This window comes from Mustela erminea, chromosome 17 (genome assembly GCF_009829155.1).
Source record: "Mustela erminea isolate mMusErm1 chromosome 17, mMusErm1.Pri, whole genome shotgun sequence".
In the NCBI taxonomy this organism is placed as follows: Eukaryota; Metazoa; Chordata; class Mammalia; order Carnivora; family Mustelidae; genus Mustela; species Mustela erminea.
The window spans coordinates 68,492,110-68,517,735 of NC_045630.1; the positions used below are offsets into that span (position 1 = coordinate 68,492,110).

The following is a 25,626-nucleotide window of genomic DNA, read 5'->3' on the forward strand; positions in this document are numbered from 1 at the left end:
GAACTTCAGCCGTCCCCGTAAGGGACTGAGGGTTCTCCAACAGCACCCAGCCAGGGGCAGGACCTGAGCAGGCCCCTCTCCAGGGTCCAGAGCCTTGAGGGAGGCAGCCTGTGACGGCCTTGCCATCTCTGTGCAGTTTCTAAGTCTTTTAGGGACCTCAGCTTCCCGGCTCTGCTGTCCTAGTCAATGCCACCCCGTGCTCTCGGGACACAGGCCAGCCCCTCCTAGGGGCCCTTGGGGAGACCCGGATCCATTCCTCCCTCTGCCCCCTCGGCCGGCGCCGCCGGACCAGCTTTAGCCAAGTATCATTTCCATCCCTCCTCCTCTCCGCCGTCCTGGAGTCTTCTCTGTTTATCAAAACTTGAGGCCACCACCTCCGAGAAGCCTTCCCAAATGAGGACTGTCCATTGCTAATCTGCATTTCTCTTGGTGACCAGGAAATTACATCTGCCAAATAAAATGTCACATTTGGGAGGACTAAAAGTGGCTTTAAAAAAAGTGGTGTTAAGAAAAAAAAAAGTGGTATAAGGCTTCTGTATAACACAGAGGTGAGAGTCCAGAGGCTTACAGAAACTGGCCTAAGTCCACACACTTCCAGAAGACGCTGGGACCCTCGGTGCCCCGAGTCCCTGCAGCTCGATCACATGGGGCCTGGAGGCTCAGGGGCCCTAGGAGCCAGGGGGCAGGGCTACATCAGCAGCGTCCTGGGCGCAGCAAAGCCTTTGGCTCCTCTGGCTCTCACACCTGGGACTGTGAGGTGGAGCCTACCCCACCACCTCCGACAGTCCAGAGGTGACCCTGGCCACCGCTCCCCTCACCCCGTGCCTCCGTGTCCCACCGTGGAAGCGTTGGTGGGTTGCTGCTCCTTCCTGAAGACGGGCTGGATGCACGGATTTGGACCACTACAGCCCCAGTGTCCCTGCGGGATGCAGGAGCCCTGTCTGGCTCCAACCCGAAGTGGGTCAGATTTCAGATAAGTGGGTGGTTTTCCTGTAAGTGACGAGAGCCTCCCGTGCACTTAATGAGAAACAGACTCCACGACTTACCCGGCCCGCGCAACCGGCCAGCAAGAGCCTCCCTCCTGCCACCTCCCTCCCAGCCCCAGGTCCCGGCACCACTGGCTTCCAGCTGCCCCCGTGGCTGGAACCCTCCATCTGTCACCAGGGCTGGCAGGCCTTCCTCCTGGCACTTCCCCATGGAGAAGCGGGCAGCAGCTGGAGGCGAGCTGCTGCGTCCGGTCAGCTCCCTGCCCCGGGCTGGGTACCAGGCACTTTGCAGGACTCCGCCAACACCCTCGTGGAGGGAACAGGAAGCCGCCAGGGCACAGCCCTGCTGGAGCCCCGGTGCCCTCGACAACACGCTCCACGGCGGTATGTAGGACCGGCGCGGTTTCTGGACCGGGGCCAGCATGTCCTGCGACCCCCACCCCCCAGGAACCCCGTGCTGCTGGCGGGCACCCCGGTGCAGAAGCACGTACTGAAGCCGTGACCCTGCTGCCCCCTCCCTCTCTAGCATAAAGTCTGGGATGCAGAAGTCTCCAAGGAGATCTGTCTGGCCCCGAGGCCCTCCGCAAGTCTTCCAAACCGGTCAAGGCCAAGGGCAGCCAGTGTGAACGCACATCCTCTTCAGGGACAGACACTGGCCGCTTCTGCTGCTGCACTGAATTTGCTAACAACTCTCGTGTCTCGGGAAGAACCTCCCTGACCTCCTCTCGTCTTCAGAGACACCTGTGACCAGCAACACTTTCCAGATCTGGGACCAGAGGCCTGTGCCCCACACAAACTCGTACATGTAATCCCCAGGGTCTTCACTGGCCGTGAACGCAGCTTAGGAGGTGGGCACAGAGGAAAAGGCAGAGAGATCGCTGAGGCAGCTCGTGATGGTGCAGAGGGTGCGCTGCACAAGGGTAACGTCAGATCCAGAACGGGCAAACTAGTGAGAAAGATCCAGAACGGAAAAAACGAAACCACACGAAAAAGTAGGAAAGGGCTGAGGGCAAGCAAAGTCTGTCAGACTGAATGTTTTATTTCAACAGACATCCCTGGTTTAAAAAAAAAAAAAAAAAAGAGAGAGAGAGAGAAAGTGGAGGGAGGAGGGGCTCCCCGTTTCGTCGCGCCCACCAGGGAGCCGCGCCCACCAGGGAGCCGCGCCCACCAGGGAGCCGCGCCCACCAGGGAGCCGCGCCCACCAGGGAGCCGCGCCCACCAGGGAGCCGCGCCCACCAGGGAGCCGCGCCCACCAGGGAGCCGCGCCCACCAGGGAGCCGCGCCCACCAGGGAGCCGCGCCCACCAGGGAGCCGCGCCCGTCCAGCAGGGCAGAGCCCCATCGGCAGCGTCGCTCCCGTCTCTGCTAGCTCCGAGGCAGAGGAGCTGAATTTTCTAACTTGTGTTAAGAAAAATCTATCAAATGTGTTCATTCTCGCAGAGGCGAGGGCCGGGGCCTCAGGGACAGAGAGCCTGGGCTTGGAGCAGCAGGGTCCCCGAGGTGAGGCCGGGCGCCGGGCGGCAGGAGTGCGGTGGCGGCGAGTCCGGAGCGCTAGAACCCGTACTTGGCCTGGGTCTGCCGGCGGCTGAGTTTGTTCTCCGACCACGTGTTCTTCAGCTCCAGCTCCCGCTCCTTAGCCTGTGGCAAGGGACACGGGCACGCTGAGCCGACTGGGGTGCCGAGGGGCCTCCCTTTCGCCTCTGCCGGCTTCCCATCTAACATCTTCCTCCCCCGGACCAGGTACAGGGAAAGAGCAAAGCCCCCGAGAGACTTCACTGTCTCTTAGTTTAGCAGAAAGGGAAGACCCTGGGGAGGCAGAGAAGCAGCAGCTCTTCGGGGAGCGGACAGCATCTCTCTGGAGCCTGACGGGCTGAAGCAGAGGAAGAACTCAAGAATCCTGGTCCGAGGGCACCTGGCCGGCTGCATCAGAGGAGCAGGCCACTCCTGATCTCAGGGTCACGAGTTCAAGCCCCATGTGGGGTGTACAGATGACTTAAAATAGTGCCTGGGGGGCTCAGTCGGTGAAGCCTCTGCCTTCGGCTCAGGTCATGATCCCAGGGTCCTGGGATCGAGTCCCACATCGGGCTCTCTGCTCAGTGGGGAGCCTGCTTCTCCCTCTGCTGCTGCTTCCCCTGCTTGTGATCAAACACACTCTCTCTCTCTCTTAAATAAATAAAATCTTTAAAAGTAAATAAATAAATATAAATTTTTTTAAAAAAGATTTTATTTATTTATTTGACAGAGATCACAAGTAGGCAGAGAGGCAGGCGGGCCGGGGGGGGACTTTGGGGGGGAAGCAGGCTCCCCGCTGAGCAGAGAGCCTGATGCGGGGCTCGATCCCAGGACCCTGAGATCATGACCTGAGCCAAAGGCAGAGGCTTAACCCCCTGAGCCACCCAGGCGCCCCAATATAAAGTAATTTTTAAAGAAATAATCCTGGTCCCCCACCTGCTGGAATTAAACGGAATCCCTCAGGAATGTGGGCAAAGGCGAGTTGGAAGGCGCATCCGAAAGGAAGACAGATCTGGCGCCTGGGACACCTGACCAGCCAGTCGAAGAGGACAGGGAGGAGGGAGAGCACAGGGAGGACCGTGGACAGCGGGGGAGGAACGGGGAGGTCGGCCTCCAAGGTGTGGACAGGGCCACACTGGACGCCAGGCCCGCTGCAGCTACACTAGGGGATGCGGTTTTGCTGCTGTGCTGAGTGGATGCGGAACCTGAGAAAGTCACACCACTTTCCAGCACACCCGAGAGCTGTGGCAAACGGCCTGGAAGGTACAGAACGGAGACTTTGCTCCGCTGACCTCAGCATGGCACTCGGGGAGCGAACAAGCACCACCCTCAAGAAGGGCTGGTCGACCCCACCGCAGGAGAGTAACGGGCGCCGGCTCACCTCCCCCGGCAGAGGGCCGGGATTGAGCGCTTGGGTCGGAAAGAAGTTCCAAGCCTCAAATCCTTTCCCTACCGAAAACAAGATGGGGTAAGGACACAGAGGGTCCCTGAAAAGGAAGGTGAAACCATGAGGGGAACAATGGAAACAGGTTCCCCACTGAAACCTGCGGGCAGCGCGTGGGCCCCCAGGAAAGGGCCGGGACAGCACTCCGCCAGCGGGGCCTCAGAAACGCGCCTAATGACTCAATGAGGGCTTCAGAGGTGCTGGGTCCTATCCCATAAGTAACATTCTAATTCCAAAAGACATTTCTGGATTATCTATGTTAGTTCCTGTGTTGGTATTTCTTGCCACAGAAGTGGAAGAATACAAAGCCAGCCTCCTGGGACGCCTGGGGGGGGCTCAGTCGGTCAAGCGTCCCACTCTCGGTTTCGGGTCAGATCATGATCTCAGGCGTGTGGGATCAACCCCCGGGCCAGGCTCTGCGCTGAGCACGCGCCGGCCTGGGATTCTCCCCGCCTGCCTCTCCCCTCGCTGGTGTGCTTGCTCGTGCGTGCTCGCTCTCAAATAAGGAAATGAAATCTTAAAACCAACCTCCTTATCAGGTGGATCTTTTGCTAAAAGCAGGTAAACCAACCTTTTCCTTTAAAATAGTTTCTTAAATCCCTAGATAAGCTTGCTATTTACTCATTTATTTTTTAGAAACTCTCTTTAAAAGAACCATATGAGAAACCACTTTGCTGCCCTCTGCATTGGCGATTCCGTGTCTCAATCACTCCAGGCCCTTGCCTCGGAGTCTTGGGGGACCGGAGGTAGGAGCACAGTGGGTGCTTCTGAAGGACTCATCGCCCCCTGGTGGCCACGGGGAGAACCCGCCGTGCGCCAGGCGGCAGGAGGCTCACACCCTAGGCCTGGCCGGCACTGGCCCAGGTTACAGAGCCAAACAGGCCTCAGGCCGGAGCCCCCAGCCCTCTCACCTGATGGATCAGGTACGTGATCTGGTGCTTCCGCCGCTGCTGGCCTGTTGGCTGCTCACCTTTCTTCTGCAAGGGAAGAAAACACAATCATTAAGCCACAGGGAAAAAAGCAGAAGTATCTCACATGCCCAGGTGGGGCCCAAAGGCTGAGGGCTAGAAACCAACCACATAGCCCAAATCCTGGGGAACAAAAGTCAGCTTGTGGCTGTTTTTACATCTGTATACTTACAAAACAGTTATTTCTATTAAAACCATTATGCAAAAAACCCAGACTCAGAAGACCTGCCCGAAATCGCCTGCTGATACTCCCGCTGGACTGGGAATCCTGGGGTTGGGAGCGTGTGTCCCAGCAAGCAACACGGGGCTCTGCCCACGGTGGACACTCGATGCCAGTTACAGTGCCTGCAGGAGGTCTAAACCCGCATCAGTTTAAGGCCACAGGCGACCTCCGTCCCTTCAGGCCCTGCCCGTCTCCCCCGCAGCCCGCACTGGTCTCCTCCCTCCTCCCGGCAGTGCGCACGCCGGTCCTGCAGTGCGAATCTCCCCCGTCACCCCACCTGTCTCCAGGCCTCCAGCCTCCATCCAGAACAGCACTGAAGCCCTCACCCAGCCCTGACGCAAAGGCTTTACTGTCTAAGTCTGTACTGGTCCTGCAGTCTTCCTGCCCCCCACCAGAGCTGTCTCAGACCAGAAGCTTCCTAATCAGCGGCACCAGCTCCCAGCCCTCCTCTCTGGAGTGTCCTCAGCAGCCTGTCGTCCCTCATCAACACTCGAGTGTCCTGATGGCTCTCTCCCAGCTCTGCTGTAAACGCCTCAAGGACAGGAACCGTATCTTTTCCTTCTTACAAGATCTAGCTCTAATACAATGAGACAGTGCAAAGAGAACCTGGACCTGCGGAAACGGCGAACTCCGATTCCCTGCTGCTACGCAACATCACTTAACATGACCATCAAAGATGGCCAAGGCGAACCAAGCCCGGCCCGTGGTGAGCGCCGTTACCACGCAGTGATGCTTCTCGACCCATAGCCAGGAGATCGTGCTCTCCTAAGTGGTTTTTTCAGGAAAGAGTGATAGATCTGTGCTGATCTAACCACAATCCTTTGCTCTGTCCTGTATGACCGCCAGCATTCAGTTAAAACAAACGGCTGGGGCTTGGATGGCCATCTGTGGCCACGGAACAAAACAGAGAAATTCAGGGGGATGAGAAGGGAGTAAGATGCCCGACCTTGGTCTTGCTGGTGCTGGGCTCAAATCCAGGGCTTCCCCACATCCCCCCCTGCTGTGGCAGCCTCATTAATGTCCACACTTGCTGTACTCAGCTACCAGGTGGAGAGGAGTTCATCACATGGAAGAAAACGAGCACGGGAGGCAGGAGCACGGCGTGGGACACGTGAGGGATAAAGCATCGGAAAGCCACAGCTGGCTACGATAAACAGAGCGGAGAGGGGCTGCGCCCGCAGAAGTGAGCCCCCAGGACTCTGCTGTTATGCCCACCCCCCCATGATGTGCTGAGCCGGGCTCCAGCTCAACAGCACGGAGGAAGGATCCGACTGTCGGCAGGGGGCAGAGCAGCCGCCCGCTCCGGCCAGCCAGGGAAGCAGCATCACACAGCAAAGCTCTTCCCAAGGGCAGGATGGGAAACGGTGCCCCCTGCCCCCCGCCCCCCTGCTCACTCTCAGCAACCAGGCTCCGCCGTCCAGAGGGGAAGCAGAGGGCTACAAAGCTCTGGAAGGCAGAGGCGGCTTCTGCGAGGCGCGAGCACACCCCACACACGGGCAGCAGGCGCGTGTGACAGGCGCCGGGCAGTAACAATCAGGTGTGGGGTCAGGACAGGGCCAGACCCAGATTTTGCTTTGGGGCCACGCAACAGAGCTTCCCACTTACTTTGCTGAATGACTTCATGGTCTTCTCTTCTGTCAGTGACTTGGTCATCCACTGCTGGGCCCCACTGAGCTGGTCGTCACCTTTGATCTCCACAAAGTTGACCTCCTCCCTCCCTCGGTTCCTCTTGCCCTGTAGCCGCTTAAACTGCAAAGGACAAAGCAAGCAGGAGTAGGGGCTCTGGGTGAGAAATCGGGATGTCACTGGTGATCCAGCATTTACGGAATGGTCTTGAGACTCCCCACTCCTCTGCGCCAACTCCCTGAGCCCTCCCAGTACAATGTCCCCTTTCAGCCCGCCACCACCCAGCTCCCCTGATGCCAGGTGAAAGGCTGCTTCTCAGCAGGTCTCCTGCCCTCAGGGAAAGGGAGCCCCAGGCAGAGCTCCCAAACGTGAGTGCAGGGGATCACGGCTAAGAATTTGTACTCAAAATACAGATATAGTGTATCTACTGAAAAGGACTGTATACAATTTTCAAATTAAGAATTCAGGATAGGGGCGCCTGGGGGGCTCAGTGGGTTAATCCTCTGCCTTCGGCTCAGGTCATGATCTCAGGGTGCTGGGATCGAGCCCCACATCGGGCTCTCTGCTCCATGGGGAGCCTGGTTCCCCCTCTCTCTCTGCCTGCTGGTTCTCTGCCTGCTTGTGATCTACTCTCTTTGTCAAATAAATAAGTAAAATCTTAAAAAAACAAAACAAAACAAAAGGGGCGCCTGGGTGGCTCAGTGGTTTAAGCCTCTGCCTTCAGCTCAGGTCATGATCTCAGGATCCTCGGATCGAGCCCGAATCGGGCTCTCAGCTCAGCGAGTCTCTCTGCCTGCTACTCTGCGTACTTGTGATCTCTCTCTCTGTCAAATAAATAAATAAAATCTTTAAAAAAAAAAAAAAACACAAAGAATTCAAGCTAAAAAAAAAATAAAAATCCTAGGATTTCTCCTCTAAAACCTGGTTTTCACACGTCTGCTCCTTCTCATTGGTCTGGTCTCACAAAAGGCAGCAGATCCCACACCAGAGCAGACCCAGAGAGGGAGATGGGGAGAGGGAGCCGCACGAGAAAGGCCTGGCAAATTGTCTAGGAGCCTGCTACTCTCTCTTCTCCCTCACCAAGAGGGCAGATCACACCAAAACCACCCAAAGATGCACCTGGAAGGCAGAGTGGGTGAGGACTCCAGTGAAAAGCACTCAGGGCGCCTGGGGGACCCCATCTGTTGAGTGTCCGCCTTCGGCTCGGGTCATGACCTTGGGGTCCGGGACTGAGTCCCAGGCCGGGCTCGCTGCTCAGGGGGCGTCTGCTTCTCCCTCTCCCTCTGCCCCTCCCCACCACTCGTTCTCTTTCCCTCTTAAAATGAATTTAAAAAAAAAAAAAATTTTTAAGGAAAAACAAAACAGAACACTCAGAGACTTGAGTGGAGCCCAGATCCCGGTCTGAGCACTACCGGCGAGGCTCTGAGGGGCGTTCTGCCCACAAAAAACTAACTCTTGCCACAGGATGAGCCCTCTGGGGCCTCCTAGGTAGAGGACAGAGAGGCCAACTCTGGGACTCACTGGGGATACACCCGCAGGGGACTAGTGGATGAACACATCAACCGCAGGAAGAAAACTGCAGAGGGACGGACACCCTCTGTGAAAAGGTGAGCAGACAACTGTTTTGCCTAAGAACCTGTATGTAAAGACGTAGCACCTGGATTCCTCCAGCCCCTCCTAACCGGCCACGACTTCTCTCCAGAGAACAATCCTTTACCCGTCAACACAGCCTGCTGGTGCGGGACGTGGGGTTTTCGTCTCTCCTCCTGGTGCGGAGGTTAGGGAGTTCAGCAGCAGGGACCCAAGAGCAGGGCACAGGCCTTATTCAGGGGGGTGGGGGCTGTTCCCGCCCCAAATCCACTCCCCACTTACTCTTTCAGGCAAGTGAGCGCCACATTCTGGCTAGGCACCCGACCACCCCCACCCCAATTCAGCCCACCCGGCCCCCACAACCACGTGTGGCCACAGGAAGAGATTCTTGGGGAGGAACCTTGGGGAGGTTTCCTAAACCGCCAGGGAGAGCCCTTCCTCCAGCGCTCTCCCCAGGCCGCCTCAGCGGCCATCGCTGGCCGGAAGGATGGAGGCCACAGCAGGGCCGGCAAGCTGACCGTCGGGAGGGCTAGACCACCTCGTGCCTTCTACGAGGAGCAAAAAAGCGAGCTGCCCTGACTTAAGCCACCACGTTGGAGTTTCCCGGTTATGAGCTGCCACAGCAAAGCCCGATTCAACACAGCTAAAAACCCTGTTTTTTCTTTAGTTTCAGATTTGAAACCTGGTGTCCACGGGTCAGAGCTGGTCACTGGTGCATTAACTTACTGCCTCGTCATCGATGAAGGAGGCGTCTGGGGCAATTTCCTGGGGGGGGACCAGGGCCGGGTCCTGTGCAGGATAGTAGCCACCACTGTAATAATCCTGCAGCCGAGAGGGGACAAAACACACCAACTGAGCTGGGGGTACGGAGCAGACCCCGCCCCGGAGCTCTCAAACCCACCAGAGTTCAAGCTCCGAGCCCCAGGATCCCGAAGACCCACCCTGTACTCAAGAGCAATCCGCACTACCCAGACAGGGGACACAGTTCCGGGAAGGGTGACAGGAAATAAAGACCCTCTCTCCCACCCCGCTCCCTCAGCCGTTTCTGGAGGGAGGGGATTCCCAACCCTTAAGCCACACTGCCCTCGGCCCCGCCCCCATCCCCGCCCCTCAGCATCGGCCCCGCCCCCTCAGTCCCGCCCCTCCTCTCCTCGGCCCCGCCCCCGACCCCCCTCAGCCTCCTCTCCCTCAGCCCCGCACTCCTGAGGCGGAGACCAGCTCCCCGTGAGCAGGGGGAGTGGTGTGAGGGCACAGCATTCCCGCTTCTAGTCTTACTTGGGGACTCTGGACGCAAGGACACCGCCGGCCTGTTGCCGGGAGGGTGCAGATCTAGCACAGAACATGAATTACCTAACCACGCCCCGGAGACTAACTGTGTCTGACACAATGTTTCCTCGCGCGAAAACAGGAAACAAAGTCAGTGATTACAGGGCGGGGCAGAATTCACAACAAGGCAGGGAACAAGCCAGGTGTGTGTTACCACACACTTAGCTCTGGAATCTGAGGACCAGCCTGAGACCCACAGGTGCTGCGGGTCCCAGAGGAAAAGGGGTGCAGGCAGGGTGAGCCCCCAGGGGGACGCGGGAGAGGCGCCCTTCCTGTCATACTTTCTCCCAATTCTTCCCCTTTTGCCCCTAGCTCCAAAAATGACGCTCTAAGAACATTCACTTTCTGGTGAGCTAAATGGAAACTAAGGTTTAATATGGACCAAGAAAATACGTGAAAATCCAGAGCGACTGGAGCACGATTTCAAGTACTCACAGAGACATGCAACAGCAGGGCGCTGAGCACACGTGACCTGCTCTCGTGTGCACAAACTGCCTCGTGCAGCTTATAAATGGATTCCGAATGCCCGTTACTCATTTTAAATGTTTTTTTTTTTTTTCTTTTTGGCTAAAGAGGTCAAAACACTCTTATCTTCCTCCTCTCTCCTTCTAACAATGTTGAAGGGAGATACGCAGTCCCTGATCGGCCTACAGGACACACGGAGGCTCAACAGCAAACACTGAGGAAATATTTAGAAATTGTTGGGGCGCCTGGTTGTCTCAGTCCATTAAGTGTCTGCCTCTGGCTCAGATCATGATCCTGGGGTCCTAGGAACAAGCCCCCGTGTTGGGCTCCCTGCTCAGCGGGAAGCCTGCTTCTCCCTTTCCCTCTGCTGCCCTGCTTGTGCTATCAGATGAATAAAATCTTAAAAAAGAGAAGAACAGGGTCCCCCCAAAGCCCACCCACGATGGGTCCCTACCCATGCCCAGGCTGAAGATTAACACTGGCGGTTCAGAATCGCAGCGGTCCAAGGGGACTTCAGTCTTGGAAAACTGCCTCCAGCTGCCCCTGCTCCACCAGCAGCCCCACGGCCAGCCCCGGAGCGCCGGGAGCCCCCTCCCGCCAGGGCGCCCTGTGGCCAGGAGTCTCCTAAACCCACTGGCGAGTGGCCCGCTACACTCACTCCCACGCCACCCACGGCAAAGCCAAGCAGCTCCGCCAAAGGGCACTTTGACCGAAAGTCATCACCAGGCATTTGCTGTCCCAGGCACCGCGCTCAGTTGATGGGACAGCCTGGCGAGACCAAGGGAGCCCGAGGGAGCCGAGGGAGCTGCTCGGACTCACACAGCATGTGATTCAAAGCCCACACTGCCCCGGGGCCCCGCTCTCACAACACAGATCCCGGCTCCCTGGCTCCCCAGGACAGGCTCCCCCACCCTTCTGACCTTCCAGGGCTCGGTCTCCCACGTGCTCCCTTCTCCCTCTTCCCTGCTGCGTCCACTCCGCCCGTCCTCTGCCGTCCTGCTCTGGGTCACCCCACCTCCAGCTCACGCATCCCCGCCACCCCGACCCGCGAGGCCACCTTGGATCTCGCAGACCGGAGGCCGCTCGTCTTCCGCCGCCTCCCTGCCCGCTCACCGGCTCCTACGATGAGGGCCGGTGTTCGGAACCAAGGTATCGGTTCTGTCGGACTTCGAGACTCCGGCAGTTTTAGACCCACACAGCACAGGACAAAGGTAGCACGTGTTGAGGCCCGACACGTGCAGGAAAACCAAGACGCCAGCAGAGAGTAATTCAGCCACAGCGACACCACGAAGGCCGCGCCGCCGGCCCACGGCTCGCCCTGGCTGCCCCTGGCTCCCGCCTGCCGGCCAGGCCTCCACCCACCTGATAATAAGCACCAGCGGCATTGGCGTCGCCGTATGTGGAAAACTGATTGTAGCCGTAATCCTCCCCGGGCTTGGGCATCCACGGCGCCCCACTGGCGCCCGCGGCCATCTTGAACTCTAGGGGCGCATTGGCCGCATCGTCCTGGAAGGCCGGCTCTAGTTCTGTGCCTGGAGGCAGCTCTTCAGGGATGGTGGGGACGGGGTAAGGGTATGGCTCAACTCCAGGCGGCTCAGCCTTGTCAGCGAGGGAGAAAAAGTTCTCAGGGGCCACCTCCTCGTCACTGTCCTCCTCCTGCGTGATCTGCTTCGTCACCTGCAGGGCGGCACTCTTGGCGGCAGCCTTGATGGCAGAGGGCGACGGCGTGGTGGTTGTGGTGCCCACGACAGAGGCGAGGGGAGAGGGCTTGGTCTTAGAAGCCTGTCTGGAGGGCTTGGCGTCGGAGGAGCCGTCCGCGGGCCTCCGGGAGAAGGCGTGAGGGAGGAGCAACCTGTCAGTCTCTTTCACGGTCAGGTTTTTAGGTTGGGGAAGCAGGGCAGACAGACCAGTCCCCTCGCCGGATCCCTGGTGAGCGCGGGTTTGGGCCAGGAGGAAAGACATGGTACAAGTGAGATCCTGGCATCTGCATGACCGGCATCGAGAAGAGACCTACAGAAGGGGCCCCCCGGCCCACGAGCCTGCCAGCGCTTGCTGCCTCCTTCCCGCCGCCCCCTCGGCCCACCCACTGGGCCTGACTCTCCCACCCAGGCCCTTCCACCAGCGGCTCCTCCCAAGGTAAGATGCCGTCCTGGTCTCCTCGGCTCCGTACTGCGGCCCTCGGCCACAGAGCCGTCCCTGATTCTGTGTTTTGGGCAAATGTGATGCTCTTTTTCTTTCTTTTTATTTAAATTCAATTTAACTAACACATACTGTTTTATTGGCTTTAGAAGTAGAAGTTAGTGCTTCGCCCACTGCATACAACACGCCGTGCTCCCAGCCCGTTACCCCATCCCTGCCCCCCCCAGCCTCCGTTAGTCTGTCTGGCGGAGTTCAGTGGCCCCGAGGCAATGCTCTTATCCCACATCGGTCTTCTACCCCAACAGCCCAGGGCTCTCTCCAGCCGTCTGCTCTGCCTCTCTCCATGCCCTGAAGGCTCCTTTTAACACAGGAACCCTCTGCTTCCTTGGGACTGCTACTCAAAGTCAAAAACAAGGCTCTGTCCAAAAGACCCATTCCTGTCGCCCAAAGTCCTCCCCCTGCCCAAGGACAGCCCTACAGATGCGGCATATTCAGCTACGCCCCCGCCAAGGACTGAACTTCTCAATCTGAAAGCTGATCGGCTCCACCCATACAGGGCTCCTACCACCCACAAAAATCCCTCGGATATTGCTTTCTGTATGCTAAGGCCCGCCTGGCCTAGGTGCAGGGCTGAGGGAGCTGTCCGTTTGAAAAAGGAGAATGGAGGGGCGCCTGGGGGCTCAGCCAGTTATGCGGTCATGATCTCAGGGTCCTGGGATCGAGCCCCCCATCAGGTTCCCAGCTCAGCAGGGAGTCTGCTTCTCCCTTTCCCTCTGCCTCTCTCTTCTGCTCATGCTCGCTCTCTCTCTCAAATAAGTAAATAATATCTAAGGAAGGAAGGAACAAAGGGAGGGAGGGAGGGACAGTGGATAAGGTCACCAGGTCCCCGTCCCGGGCGGCCAGTATCTGTCAGCCCCGTGGCCAACCAGCCAAGCCGGCAAGTGAAATGGGGCTTGGGAGTCAGGCCGGCAGCAGGGCTCATCCCGCATGCGGGCCCCCTCCCTGCTGTGGGTCCTGCAAGACCGCAGACCAGAGCGTGTAGGCACCGGGCCGACATGCCACGTGGACTGCCTGCTCAGGCGACCCTGAGGTGTCCGACTCAGATGACACCTGGGGTCACAGCCACAGGCCCCTGCAGCGCTGGGTCCCCACCCGGCCCCCAGCCGAGCTCTCTACCCACCCACCCCTGATGCGCACTGGCAAGGCTGCTCTTCTGAGCCCGTGTCCTCCCGAGGCTAGAGCTGCGCACCCACCTCCTCCAGGAAGCCCTTCTGGTAACAGAGAGCTGGCCTCCCGCAGCCTCAGCTGCCAGTGTGTGAGGGGACTCCTCCCCCATCACCCCCTGTAAACAGAGCCACAAGCTCACCCCCCCAGTGCCCTCTCTCCCTCCCACGTGACGGGCCCGTCCACCGTCCCGGCGCTGGACCGACACCTCGGTGACCTCAGGGAAGGGAGCGGCCTCACATCATACACCTGAGTCCGGAGACGACAGCCTGAGAGCCAAGACCAGTTCAGCTTTTGTTTTTCTGCAGACATATGGTCCATGAGCTCAGAGAGCACTCGAGGCCCCAAGCACGGGGCAAAATGGGAAGAAACTCCCGGGGGCCGGAATCGAGGCACTGGGACAAGGGGGAGCGAGAGGTCATCTCCCGGCTGGGTCCGGTTGAGGACTTCGGGTCAGAGTTCCAGAGCAGGAGCCCAATGCGGCAGGGACGGGCTCGGACTCCACGGTGAGACCGCGAGTCGGACCCCCGGCCCCGCCCCACTCGCCAGCTGAGCCGGGGCAGGCTCCTTCCCCTCCCGGGCGCCCCAGGTAGGATGTGGGGGTGATAATGACCCTGGGCTTTGGGGGATTCGATCAAGCAAATGCTGGTTTGGCGCTCAGAACAGCGCCTCGTACGCAGCAGACGCTATTTATGTGCTTGTTCTCCTGGTTAAAGGGGAGATGGGGCGAAGGCGGAGAATTTTAAGACACAGATGTTCCCTCCCATGGCTCTGCCCTATTCGCTTCCTACTCTGCCTCCCGACACGATCGCTGGAGTGCAAACACACCGCAACCCCCGGTTTCCACGGCCCCCGCCCCGCCTGCGCCTGCCGGGCAGCCGTGAGGGGAGGGCAGAGAGCACAGGGGCGGGAGTCGCCCGGAAAAACCACCCGGAACGGCCGGTCCTCCCGGCCTCGCATCTGCCCTGAGCGCGCTGGGCCGAGCGCCGGGCGTCACAGCTCCGCTCCCGGCAAGCAGCGCGGGCAGGGAAGAGGCGGCCTCCGCGCGCCGCGAAGCTTACCTGAAGAACAGTTTTCTTCTTGGAGGGCTCGTCTTCCTCGGAATCTGACTAAGAGAAAAAGACACAGAGTAAGGCCTTCCTGCGAGAGGGCAGCGGGGGAAGCAGCCGGGGCGGTGACGGCCGTGGGAGGAGGGCGGCGCGGGGGTCCCCCCCATCTCGTTCCCTACCCCACCGAGCGCCCCCCGAGGGCAGAGCTCCTCTCCTGCCCCCCACATCAGACGTAGGGGATGTGCCCAGCTCCCCAGGCCACGTGTTCTCCTGCCCCAGACCTGTGGCACGACCTTCGCGCCATCAGTTTCTGTCCCGTCAAAGTAGAACTCTTTCCTCCCACGCAGACTTGGAGGAAAGAAAAGGCTCTGCCCGTCCTCCTTATAAATCTGTCCATGGGAAGATGAATGGGACTCGGCCCGCAGTCACCCCCAGCTCAGCCTCACGTCCGGAACTGCTCATCTAGACTGTGTAACCACACGGCCGGCAGGCTCCGGCGGGAGTCAGTGGTGTGTTAACTACTCTTCTGCGCGGCATTAAAGGTCAAAGCCGTTGGAGAAATCCATTCTCTCTCCAGCTATGATCTACTGTCTGCCAGACAGAGCTGTTCGTGTCCAGGAAGAAGGCAGGCCAGTGGGGACGGTGAGCGCCTGGGGTGAGACAGGCGGCCACTCGTGCCAGCCCTGACTCACGGGACCGTTCCCAGCACGAGCTCTTGCACGGACCTGCACGCGCCACCCAGAGCCAGCTCCTGCGCACCCCCAACCACCAGAAGGGGGTCAGGCATACGAACAGCAAACTCTACCACTCGGGTTTTTAAAACAGTAGTCCTGGGCGCCTGGGTGGCTCAGTGGGTTAAAGCCTCTGCCTGCAGCTCGGGTCGTGATCTCAGGGTCCTGGGATCGAGTCCCGCACGGGCTCTCTGCTCTGCAGGGAGTCTGCTTCTCTCCCTCTCTCTCTCTGCCCGCCTCTCTGCCTACTTGTGATCTCTGTCTGTCAAATAAATAAATAAAATCTTTTTTTTTTTTAAGATTTTATTTATTTATTTGTGAGAGAGAGAGAGAGCGAGCACAGGCAGACAGAGTGGAAGGCGGAGTCAGAGGGAGAAGCAGGCTCCCTGCGGAGCAAGGAGCCCGATGTGGGACTCGATCCCAGGCCGCCGGGATCATGACCTGAGCCGAAGGCAGCTGCCCAACCAACTGAGCCACCCAGGCGTCCTAATAAATAAAATCTTTAAAACGGTAGTCCTAACCCCCAAGCCAGGAACCCTGAAAGCCTTCCGTCTGTGCCCGGGGCCCTTGGTGTGGGCATCTGCGCGTAACGGGCCTCTGAAACCCGCTCATCACCAAGCTTCTGCAAGAACTCAAACCCTCCGCCTTCCTCAGCTGACCCTCCTAGCCCACAAGTTCCTTCTTGGGCTCATGGGCTACAAGGACCTCACGGAAGCCGAGAGCCTACTCTAGGCGAGACGCGGTGCTCCGTAGAGAACTTCCCGACGGCTGCCCCGGGCTGCGTTACAGGCAACACTGTGCGGGCACGAGGGAGGGCCCGGAGCGGGGAGAGCCGCAGACCACTCAGCCCCAGGGGGCCTCCAGGACTCTGTGTGTGTGCAGTGACACAGAAAAAGTCCCTGCCCTCGAGGGAACTTTCGGTCCAGTAAGAACAAGCACCCCAGAAACTGCAAAGGCGGCGGTAAGACACAGGACATCAAGGGGCACTGGGGAGCGCAGTCGGTGAAGCTTCCCGCCGTTGATTTCACCTCGGGTCATGACCTCAGGGTCAACACCCCCCCACACCCCCGGCGAGCTCATCACTGAGCACGGAGCCTGCTCGAGGTTCTGTCAGTAAACAAACAAACATGAGGACGTCAAGCGCGGCTCAAACATCCCCTCAAAAGACCTGCTGGTCCCACATTCCCTTCTTTCATGTGGGGGCCTCGCCTCAGCCCCCGCCCTGCGCCTCTACCTCAGCCCGGGCCCTCTGCTATGTCTGCGCCCTGGACTTCCTGACGCCGAACTCCCGAGAATCTTCCCGGCTCTGTGAACATGACATTTTTCTGTCTTTTTTTTAATCTTTAAAAAGATTTATTTGGGAGAGAGCACACATGCAATCGGGGCTGGGAGGGGCTGAGTGGGAGAGTCTCAAGCAGACTCCGTGCTCACCATGAAGCCCGACCCAGGGCTTGATCTTATGACCCTGAGATCATGATCTGAGCTGAAACCGAGAGCCAAGGGTTGGACACTCAACCGACTGAGCCACCCGGGCGCCCCTGAACGTCCCATCTTTCTCGCTCATATATATCCTTGCCTTTCCCACCATCCAGTTCAAGACTGCCTCACAGGCGTCTGTGTGCAATGATTTCGGCCCCTCCCTGCTGCCACAGGCGCAGGCATGCCGACACCTGGAAGGGGAGGCTGACCCGGCACTTACGTGCGGGGTCTGAGCGAAGGACGGCCACCTAGGGGCAGGCAACTGCCGCCACTTCCCTTAGTCCTCCCGCAACACTTCCCGGCAGACGTCATCACCTCAGTTCCGAGGGCACAGAGGGGAGGTCTGGCGAGGTTTCACGGCAGCTAGAACTCGGCGGGACCAGGCCCTGCACCTCTGCAGAGACACCACGCCCAGGGGCCAGCCCGGCCCGAGCGCCCCCGGAGCAGGCCCCACGAGACCCCGCGGGACGCACCAGGAGCACGGGCACAAACCCAGAAACACAAGTCTGAGTCTCGGCTCTGCTGCTTCTCTGCCACCCCTGAGCCTGCTGAAAAGGACACACACGTCACAGCCAGGACTGCAAGCGCTACTGGCCACGAAGAGGGACGTAATTAAAATTCTAGGCAGAGTTCAGGGACTCTGTCTCTCCGGCCTGCAAGATGTTAAACTCAAAGGAACAGCCCGAAGCCCCCAACCCCTCACATTTGGACCTGCTCTGTCTCCAGCTCCCAGGCCTCGGAGACCCCTGACCACGCCCCGCCTTCTGCCCACGAAGCCTCGTCCCCGCCCGCAGACCCCGGGACACAACTGAACTCCCACACCTTACACAACAGCTCCCACTTCAACGATCTAAAAATAAATTTTAAGAGCACCTGGGTGGCTCAGTGGGTTAAGCCGCTGCCTTCGGCTCAGGTCATGATCTCAGGGTCCTGGGATCGAGCCCCACATCGGGCTCTCTGCTCAGCAGGGAGCCTGCTTCCCCTTCACTCTCCGCCTGCCTCTCTGCCTACTTGTGATCTCTGTCTAATAAATGAATAAAATCTTAAAAAAAAAAACAAACTTTAGCCAAGTTTAAGACGAAGACGTCCATAAAACCAAAAAACAAGCACATTCTCATTCCTCAAATGGGTGACGAACAGAATGAGGCCCCATGAGGCTGACTGTCCCACGGCCGACAGCCGGCGGCTAGGGCCACGCCAAGGAAGTGCCGTTTCTCCCTCAAACGGCTCATGCTGCTTCCATGGCACCGTCGGCCTCGGTCTCCAGGTCTTCCGTATGCCTGCGCGGACTGCAGGAGCGACTGCTCCTGGACTCGGGGAGCTGCGACGGGCTCTCGCGATCACCCCCTCTCTCAGAACACCGGGTCCTAACCCACCGAACTGCCTTAAAAGTCATCTCGCGGGGCGCCTGGGTGGCTCAGTGGGTTAGAGCCCCTGCCTTCGGCTCAGGTCATGATCCCAGGGTCCTGGGATCGAGCCCCGCATCGGGCTCTCTGCTCAGCAGGGAGACTGCTTCCCCCCTCTCTCTCTGTCTGCCTCTCTGCCTGCTTGTATCTCTGTCTGTCAAATAAATAAATAAAATCTTTTTTTTAAATTTTTATTTATTTATTTGAGAGAGAGACAGTGAAAGAGAGCATGAGAGGCGAGAAGGTCAGAGGGAGAAGCAGACTCCCCAAGGAGCCGGGAGCCCGATGCAGGACTCAATCCCGGGACTCCAGGAACGTGACCTGAGCCAAAGGCGGTTGCTTAACCAACTGAGCCACCCAAGCGCCCAATAAATAAAATCTTAAAAAAAAAAAAAAAAAGTCATCTCGCAACGCGCACAAGCTATGGCAGAGCCCCCGAAACACGGCACCCGAGGTGGAATCCGCCAAGTGCACTGAGCCCCGAACCCTGTAAACCCCAGACTATCCATCTCTGAGGAGGGACAGAGCAGAGTCTCTGCATTTGAGGATTGACAAACAGGCCTCGGGGACATCCGGGACCACATCGGGGCCATGGGGCAAGTCCAGGGGGCCTAGGGGCGCGCACGAAGGAAAACCACTCCTACCCCTCACATGAACTCGCGCCACCTCTGCCCTAGAGGCTGTGGCCATACGGAGCTCCTGGACCCACTGTGGAGGCTCAGAGGCCACGTGAAGCCCTCGAGGCTGTGGGGGGCACTAAACTCTAACAGGAAACAGAAGGAGAGCTACAAAGAAAACCCATTTCTGGCACGCAGTGCACCAAAGCGCAGAGGGGGCAAGGTACATGGGCTGCCAGTGGCCTGGGACCTCCCTCAGAGCCCTGCAGAGGAACGTCCGCTCGGCTTCCTGGAGACCCTGCTGGAGGTGACGGGCTCAGCCCCAGCACGCGTCTCATTTAGACGCAAGGAGAACTTCCTGGACGGGGACAGGGACAGCAGCACCCTGGACCTTTCTCCTTGATCACAGCAAAACACATGCGACATAAAATGTGCAACTGCAAAGATTACGTGCGCTCAGCAGACTGTACCACCATCACCACCGTCCACTGCTGGAACTTTCCAGCATCCCAAACAGAAAGTCTGTACCTCCCAAACAACAGCCAGCGTGGCCCCCTTCCAGCCCTCCAGCCCCCGGGCACCGCTCCTCCCCACTCCGTGTCTGTGAACGCACACACCGTGGGGGCCTGGCACAAGGGGGCCCCCGCAGCACGCGCCTGTCTGCGGCCGGCGGAATTCCCCGAGTGCCCCACTGTACACGGGCCGGCGTCTCCTCCCTCGCTCGGGCTGCACGGCGACCCGCAGGCGCCACTCATCCGCTCACGTGTGCTTGGGCACCGGGGCTGCTGCCGCCTTTGGGGCTGCGGTGAGCAGCGCTGCTGGGGACGCGGGTGTGCAGGTGTCCCTGAGTCGTGCTCTCAGCTCTTCTCGCCTGGCACACAAACTGCCGGGCTAGAGGGGCACCCGGCCGGCTCAGTCGGTAGAGGATGTGACTCTGGATCTCAGGGTTGTGAGTTCAAGCCCCACACGGAATATGGAACTCACTTAAAGGAAGTTTTTTTAAAGAAAATTTTAAAAAAGAAACTGCTGGATTACAGAGAAACTCTAAGTAACTTTCTGAGGGACCGCCCGACTGTCCCCACAGAAGGCTGTCCAGCGAGGGCCCCGGAGTCGACCCCTGGAGTGTGACAGCCAGCCAAGGGCGGGCCAAGCGGTGCTGTGTGGTCAGACCCGGAGACAGGGCGATGCCTGAGACCCCAGAGCACCGGGGCCCAGCCAGAGCGGACCCTCCTGAGCTTCAGAGGCACAGACTGGTCGTGCCTTGGAAATAAGTCATCGGTTTCTTCTTGGCCTCCTAAGAGCCCGGGGCCTCCATGGCCACCACTGTCCTCTCCACCGCAGCTGCCAAGAGTGACAAGACACACACCGGAGACTGCTGAGCAAGAACAGAAACAGACATTTTCCATTAAGCCGGGCCCGCTGGGATCTGCTCATCTACGGAAGCCTCCCTCCCGTGGCCGCCTCCCTCTTATCTTCCTGGGCTCTGGTTCTGACAGACTCCCTCCCCGGAACGGCAATCACTAGCTGCCAGGGCCAGGAGCCAAGGAGGAAATGAAGGCCCCGGCAGAGACCCCCCCGGGCTCCAAACTCGAATCACTGGTCCACCCCTGGCTGCTGTTATCCCAATCAGTCAGACTCATCAACTCCTTCCCTCTTCGTCTCCGGGATCCGCAGCGGACCCGTGCCCTCCGGGTAGAGCGGCGCCTCGTCTGCCCGCAGCCGCGCCCCACGCCCGCGGCTGCTCGGGGCTCTCTCCGCCACAGACGCGACGACAGAAGCAAACAGGCCTGCGGTATTTCAGACCCATCTCTGTTCTCCCGACTCCCCGGTCCTCCGTAATCGAGGGGCGATGCTGGGCTGACAGAGTCCCGGCCCCTGGGCAGGTGCCCCGACGGATGTCTGGGCTCCTCCCCTCCCGACCGACGGTGCGGCTGTGTTCTCTCTGCTGCGGTGGACGCGGACTTCCTTACATAACAGAAATGACCAAAACGAACGAAACGTCCCATCTCACAGCTGCCAATTTCCCACAATCCGGGTAAACAATCTGAAAATACGGGTAATACTGAGCCAGGTAACCCTGAAATGTGTTCACTCTGGAACGCATATCCTGAGACCGAGACCGCAAACTCACTTCTCTACCGCTGGCCTTCCCCACCCTGCCTTGAGAAGTCCACATCCCCTAAGTCCGCAAAATCAACAAGCGACCCGAGCCGGGAGCAAGGCCGGACCCCACGGAGAGAAGAAGGGCAGAGGCGGCGGCGACCCCCGTTCCGCGGTCTCTCCCACCTCCTCCCACAACTGGACAGCTGACCCAGACAAAGAACTGGGCACTGCCTGTCCCCACAGCGGCCCGGCTGGCCGGGGAGCTGTCCCCGAGCGGACCGAGCGTGCGTGTTCGTGGAAAACCAGACTCGGGACCGAGCGCGTGGCCCCACCTGGGCTGTCTGCTAAAGGGAATTACACAACAAGAAGGCGGCGGTGTGGGTGGCCATCGCTCCCCGCAGGAAGGCTGAGGAGCAGAGAACACCCGCTCTGCAGACAAAGAAAACTCAGACATGTCGAGAGCTGCGTGGGTCCCCGACAGACCTGCGATTCCTGCCTCCAGCCCCTTCGCGAGGCCCCTCAGTGTGTGGATGACGCATCACTAATCAAGCGAGCTCTTGCGGCCAATTAAATGCACCTGACCCCCATCTGTCCCGTTCCTGTCTTCCCCAGTACACGGCGCCACCACCCTCCCAGTGGCCTGAGTTACAAGGCAGAGGCCTGCCTTAGCCCTGGCCTTCACCCAGGCCATCCTGCGGACAGCCTACACCGACCGGCCACTTCCGCCTCCCGAACAGACCTGCGCCCCCGCGCCCAGGCCAGCACCCCCTCTCTCACGCTGTGCCCACCAGTCTTGCTCCCCGCAGGTCTTGACCACTCTGTGACCAGAGAACCCTTGCTAGGCCTTTAAGGGCGCTTACCCACCCCAGGGTCACATAAAAGGCCTTTGCGTGGCGCGCGCAGCCCGTATCCCTGGCCTCCGCGCCCTTCCCGGGCTCCAGCTCCTCCGCTCCGCCGGCGCCCGCAACAGTGCCCCCCGGCCTGGTGGCTCCTGGGCGCTGCACCTCCCGCTCTCTGGCTCCCTCCTACTCGATCATCTCCTGTCCGTTCTGACATCTCCTCGCTCTGGACACCTCCCGACCTCTAGACTGCATCCTGGCGGGCGCCGATCCGGTCTAGAGGTCGGTGCCCGCCCGGTGTGCTCCCGCGGCGCCGGCTCTCGCGCAGTTCTCCCAGCCTGACCTCCGGTCTACCTCCTCGTCAGTCTCGTCCGGCAGACCGCGAGGTCCTCGGGGGCAGAGCCGATCACGGTCACCCCTGTCCTCTCGGCTCCCGGCACAGACCAGCGGCTTCGCGCTGAAGAAGGAGCGAGAGTCCAGAGTCGGGGACTTCTGCCGCAACGCCGAGCCCTGAGCGGAAGTCCCTCACGGAAACCTCATTCGTTTCCTCAAGCGTGTACTGGGAGCCGGCTGGGTGCGGGACACAGAGTCTAGACGCAGAAACGCTCAGAACCGGAGGAGCAACGGCCGACCTCACGTGGTCATCCCCAACTCTCCAAGGCCACCTCCCGCGGGAACCCCGCGTCGGAGACCACCACCAGCTCAGGCAGGGTGACGAGGGAACGGGGAAGCTGAGGGCTGGCATCTGGCTTTCCCTGACGACCGCGTCCCTGTTGCGGTCAGGAATTTTCGTGAGCTCCACTGACAGAGGAGGGGCGGACCGGGGAGCCCTTGGAGCGACCGCCCCGAGCCCGCCTGGACGGAAGGTTCTACGACCTCTCCCAGCCACGCTTTCTAAGGCTGCCCTCGCAGACCTGGACACGAGCTCCCCCACGGTCACGGTACAGAGGGCCGCGCAGCCCACAGCACCGCCTCGCCCAGGCCTCACACTTACTCCGACGCAAACGTGGTGCAGAGAAACGTGAAGAAGAGAAAGGAGAAGCCCGAGCACACGAACCCATGTTTTTCTATCTTACTCGGGGACTTCTCTCTGCTCGAGGTTAAATCAAGGCCCAAGTACACTTCGGCGGAGCGACGGGCGATCCCAGAGACAGAGACGACACGCTCGGGCGAGAAAGCGGGGGCGATACAGAAGTCTGCGGAAGAAAGTCTGCAAGGAGACGGTGAGGGAGATTCCGGAACCTCCTCCCACGTCCGCGCAAGCTCATCCACTCAGAAGACACGCAGGGGCGAGGCCCCGAGCGGTCTCAAGGGCCGGAGACGGAGCAGGGCTAGACCGCGCCAGCCCTGCCCTCGTGAGGCCGGCACACGCGTGGACGGCGAGGCGGAAGGAGCCACAGGAGGCCGCGGGGCTTGTGGGCAGCCCGGGCGTGCTCCCGGAGCGGCGGCTTGCAGAGGACGCGAGGCGGGGGACGGCAGGCTGTGTGGGGAAGGTGACCCGGGAGACCGCGCAGGGAACCGGCCCGAGACAGGGCTGCGCGCCTGCAGGAAAGCTAGAGCGGGATGAGCTTCTCTCCGAGGGTCCCTGAGGGGGCGAGAAGGCCTGACCCATTCACTCTGCAGAAGAGAGAACGGGAGGAACTCGCCAAGACCCCAAGCCGCCGGCCCGCAGGCCTCGTGTAGCCTCACCCCAGGAGAGGCCTCGTGTCCGTTCCCACACGCAGAAAACAGCGGGAGCTCCGCCGCCTCTTCTGCAAACAGGCCCCAAGCGCCCCAGCTCATGGGGCGCGGCCACACCTAAATGGGGAAACCGAGGCAGGGGCCTGGAGATGAGCGACCCATCCCTTCACCCGCACTGTGTCCTTCCCCGGGGAAGGCCGCACACCGTGGACCCCTGCTTGCCCCGCAGACACCAGCGTGTCATCTCCCCGAGTCCTGCCCGCTCTGCACTCAGCACACACCCCACCGGCCGCGGCACGGAGCCCCAGCCCGCCACGCCTCTCCTCCTCCGGGCCCTGCCGCTTCTCGGCTGGGTGCCCGGGAAGGGTGCGCGCGAACGCCCAGCCGGGGCGCAGGAGCCCCGCCGCCTCCCTCACTTCTTCCCTCTCCAGGCTTCGCGCTGCGCCAGGACCGGGCAGCGAAGAGCGGCCCGAGGCGCAGACGCAGCAGGGGAGCCGCACGCAGGGTGGCGGCCGGGGCTGTGGGCGCCCGGGGCGGACGTGGCCCTCCCGCAGGCGGGGGCAGCCTGCAGAAACCGCACGACCAGGTCCCCGAGTGACAAGCGCGCTGCCCGGCTCGCGCGGCCGCAGGAGCCCCGCGGACCGCAAGCGGCGGCCGCAGGTACGGGAGGCGGTCCTGGGCCCTCCACACAGCCCGGCCCCGCCCGGCCCCGACCCCGACCCCGACCCGACCCGACCCGACCCCGAGGGGCCGTGCGGGGCTGCCCTCCCCGGACACTCACATCCCCCTGATGCAGCTCCGGCGCCGCGATCTTCACGGGCTCCGTCCTCTTCTTTGGCTTGGGAAGGCCCAGGGGGGGCCCGGCACCGCCCATGGAGGGGGGCAGGCCGAGGCCCGGGCCCCGGGGCGAGGGCAGCCCCAGCCCCAGCCCCTCCCCAGCTCCCGCCGCCTCAGCCGGGCTCACGCCCGGAGGCGGGGGGAAGCCTCCGAGGCCGAAGGGCAAGGGCGGCGGAGGCTGGAGCCGGGGGTCCCCGGCGGGCGGGGGCAGCAACAGCGGCGGGGGGAAGGCGGGGGCCAGCATCTGGGGGGGCGGAGGCAGCAAGGCCGGGCCCTTGGGTGCGGGGAGAGACGCGAACAAGCCCCCCAAGGTGGGCCCGGACGTAGGGGCCGCCGCCTCCTCCTCCTCCGGCTCCGGCTCGGCCTCATCCGGCTCACTCTCATCGCTGCTGGCGTAAGCAACCAGCGACATGGCGCCTCCCGCCTTTGGGGCGCCCTTGCCGGCAGACGAGGCCTACTTGAGACCGGGGATCCCCGGAGGCCTAGCGGGCCCCGCCACTGGGCGGGGCGGGGCACCGAAAAGCCCGCCTTCTCCGTACTCCGGGGCTAGCCGCGGCAGGAGCCCATGGCCACGGTAGATTTCCACCGGGTAAGGCTTCCCTCTTCACTTAAGCACCCAGTCCCGGGCAACTACACACAGCTAATGGCCGCCGAGTCACTCCGCCTCCTCCTCGCCTCACCAACACGGAAACTACAACTCCCAGAGGACACTTTGGCCACAACTCCATGCTCCGCCGCCGGGAGCTCAGCGCAAGGCACGGCGGGAGTTAGAGTCCAAAGAAGGATTAAGGGTCGCGCAGAGAGCCAGGAGGGAAACCCGCCTCCGACGCGAGGACTCCTGGGATGAGTAGTTTCTCTGGGCCATCCCGAGGGAACTACAAGCCCCATCGGTCACCGCGGTAGTCGCGGAGATGGGAAGGAGAGCACTTCGGTACTTGAAGTTCCCTAGGGTAGCCTCTTGGGCGCTAAGGTTGATGGGAGTTGTAGTGCTCGTAGAAACTGCAAGCGCTGTCGGGAAGGAGAGGGAGTCTGCGAAAGTGGCGGACGGGGAGAACCGCTTAAAGGGGAAGCGATCTGTGAACCACAGCTGCAGCCCCGCGTCGCCCGAAACCGGGAGTTAGAACAAAACACCCCAGTAAGAGCCGGCCCGAGAAACGAGTACGAGAGTGGGGGATGAGCGAGAGAGAATCGAGACTTCAGACCTAAGGATGCACGTCTGCGAGCTGGACAAGGGGACCCCAGAGTCGGGGTGACTCCCTCGCCCTGGCCAAGGCGCACATCCAGGAGGACACCCGGCTCTTCAGCTGGCGCCGGGCCCCTCTGCAGCGGCCGGGGGCAAGGAAGTCGGGCCCGCCCCGGAGAGCAGAGCCGGTGCTTGAGCTC

General features: G+C 60.6%; 1 protein-coding gene across 1 annotated transcript; it reads right to left on the reverse strand.

Annotated features, from left to right (window-relative positions):
* Positions 1-2,044: 2,044 nt before the first annotated feature.
* Positions 2,045-24,899, reverse strand: PRCC (proline rich mitotic checkpoint control factor). Its single transcript, XM_032318110.1, has 7 exons — positions 24,188-24,899; positions 14,564-14,611; positions 11,502-12,065; positions 9,075-9,170; positions 6,738-6,881; positions 4,853-4,918; positions 2,045-2,623 (listed from the first exon to the last, which is right to left on the reverse strand). Exons 1-7 carry the CDS (start codon positions 24,653-24,655, stop codon positions 2,537-2,539), a joined length of 1,473 nt encoding a protein of 490 aa, XP_032174001.1. The 5' UTR covers positions 24,656-24,899; the 3' UTR covers positions 2,045-2,536.
* Between the last annotated feature and the right edge of the window lie 727 nt (positions 24,900-25,626).

Coding starts and splice junctions, on each gene's coding strand:
- PRCC (XM_032318110.1), bottom strand. CDS start 24,655: ATGTCGCTGGTTGCTTACGCCAGCAGCGATGAGAGTGAGCCGGATGAG. Junction 12,066..14,563: donor AGAAGAAAACTGTTCTTCAG/GTAAGCTTCGCG, acceptor CGCGCTCACCAG/GGATCCGGCGAGGGGACTGG. Junction 6,882..9,074: donor CCTTCATCGATGACGAGGCA/GTAAGTTAATGC, acceptor TGTCCTTTGCAG/TTTAAGCGGCTACAGGGCAA.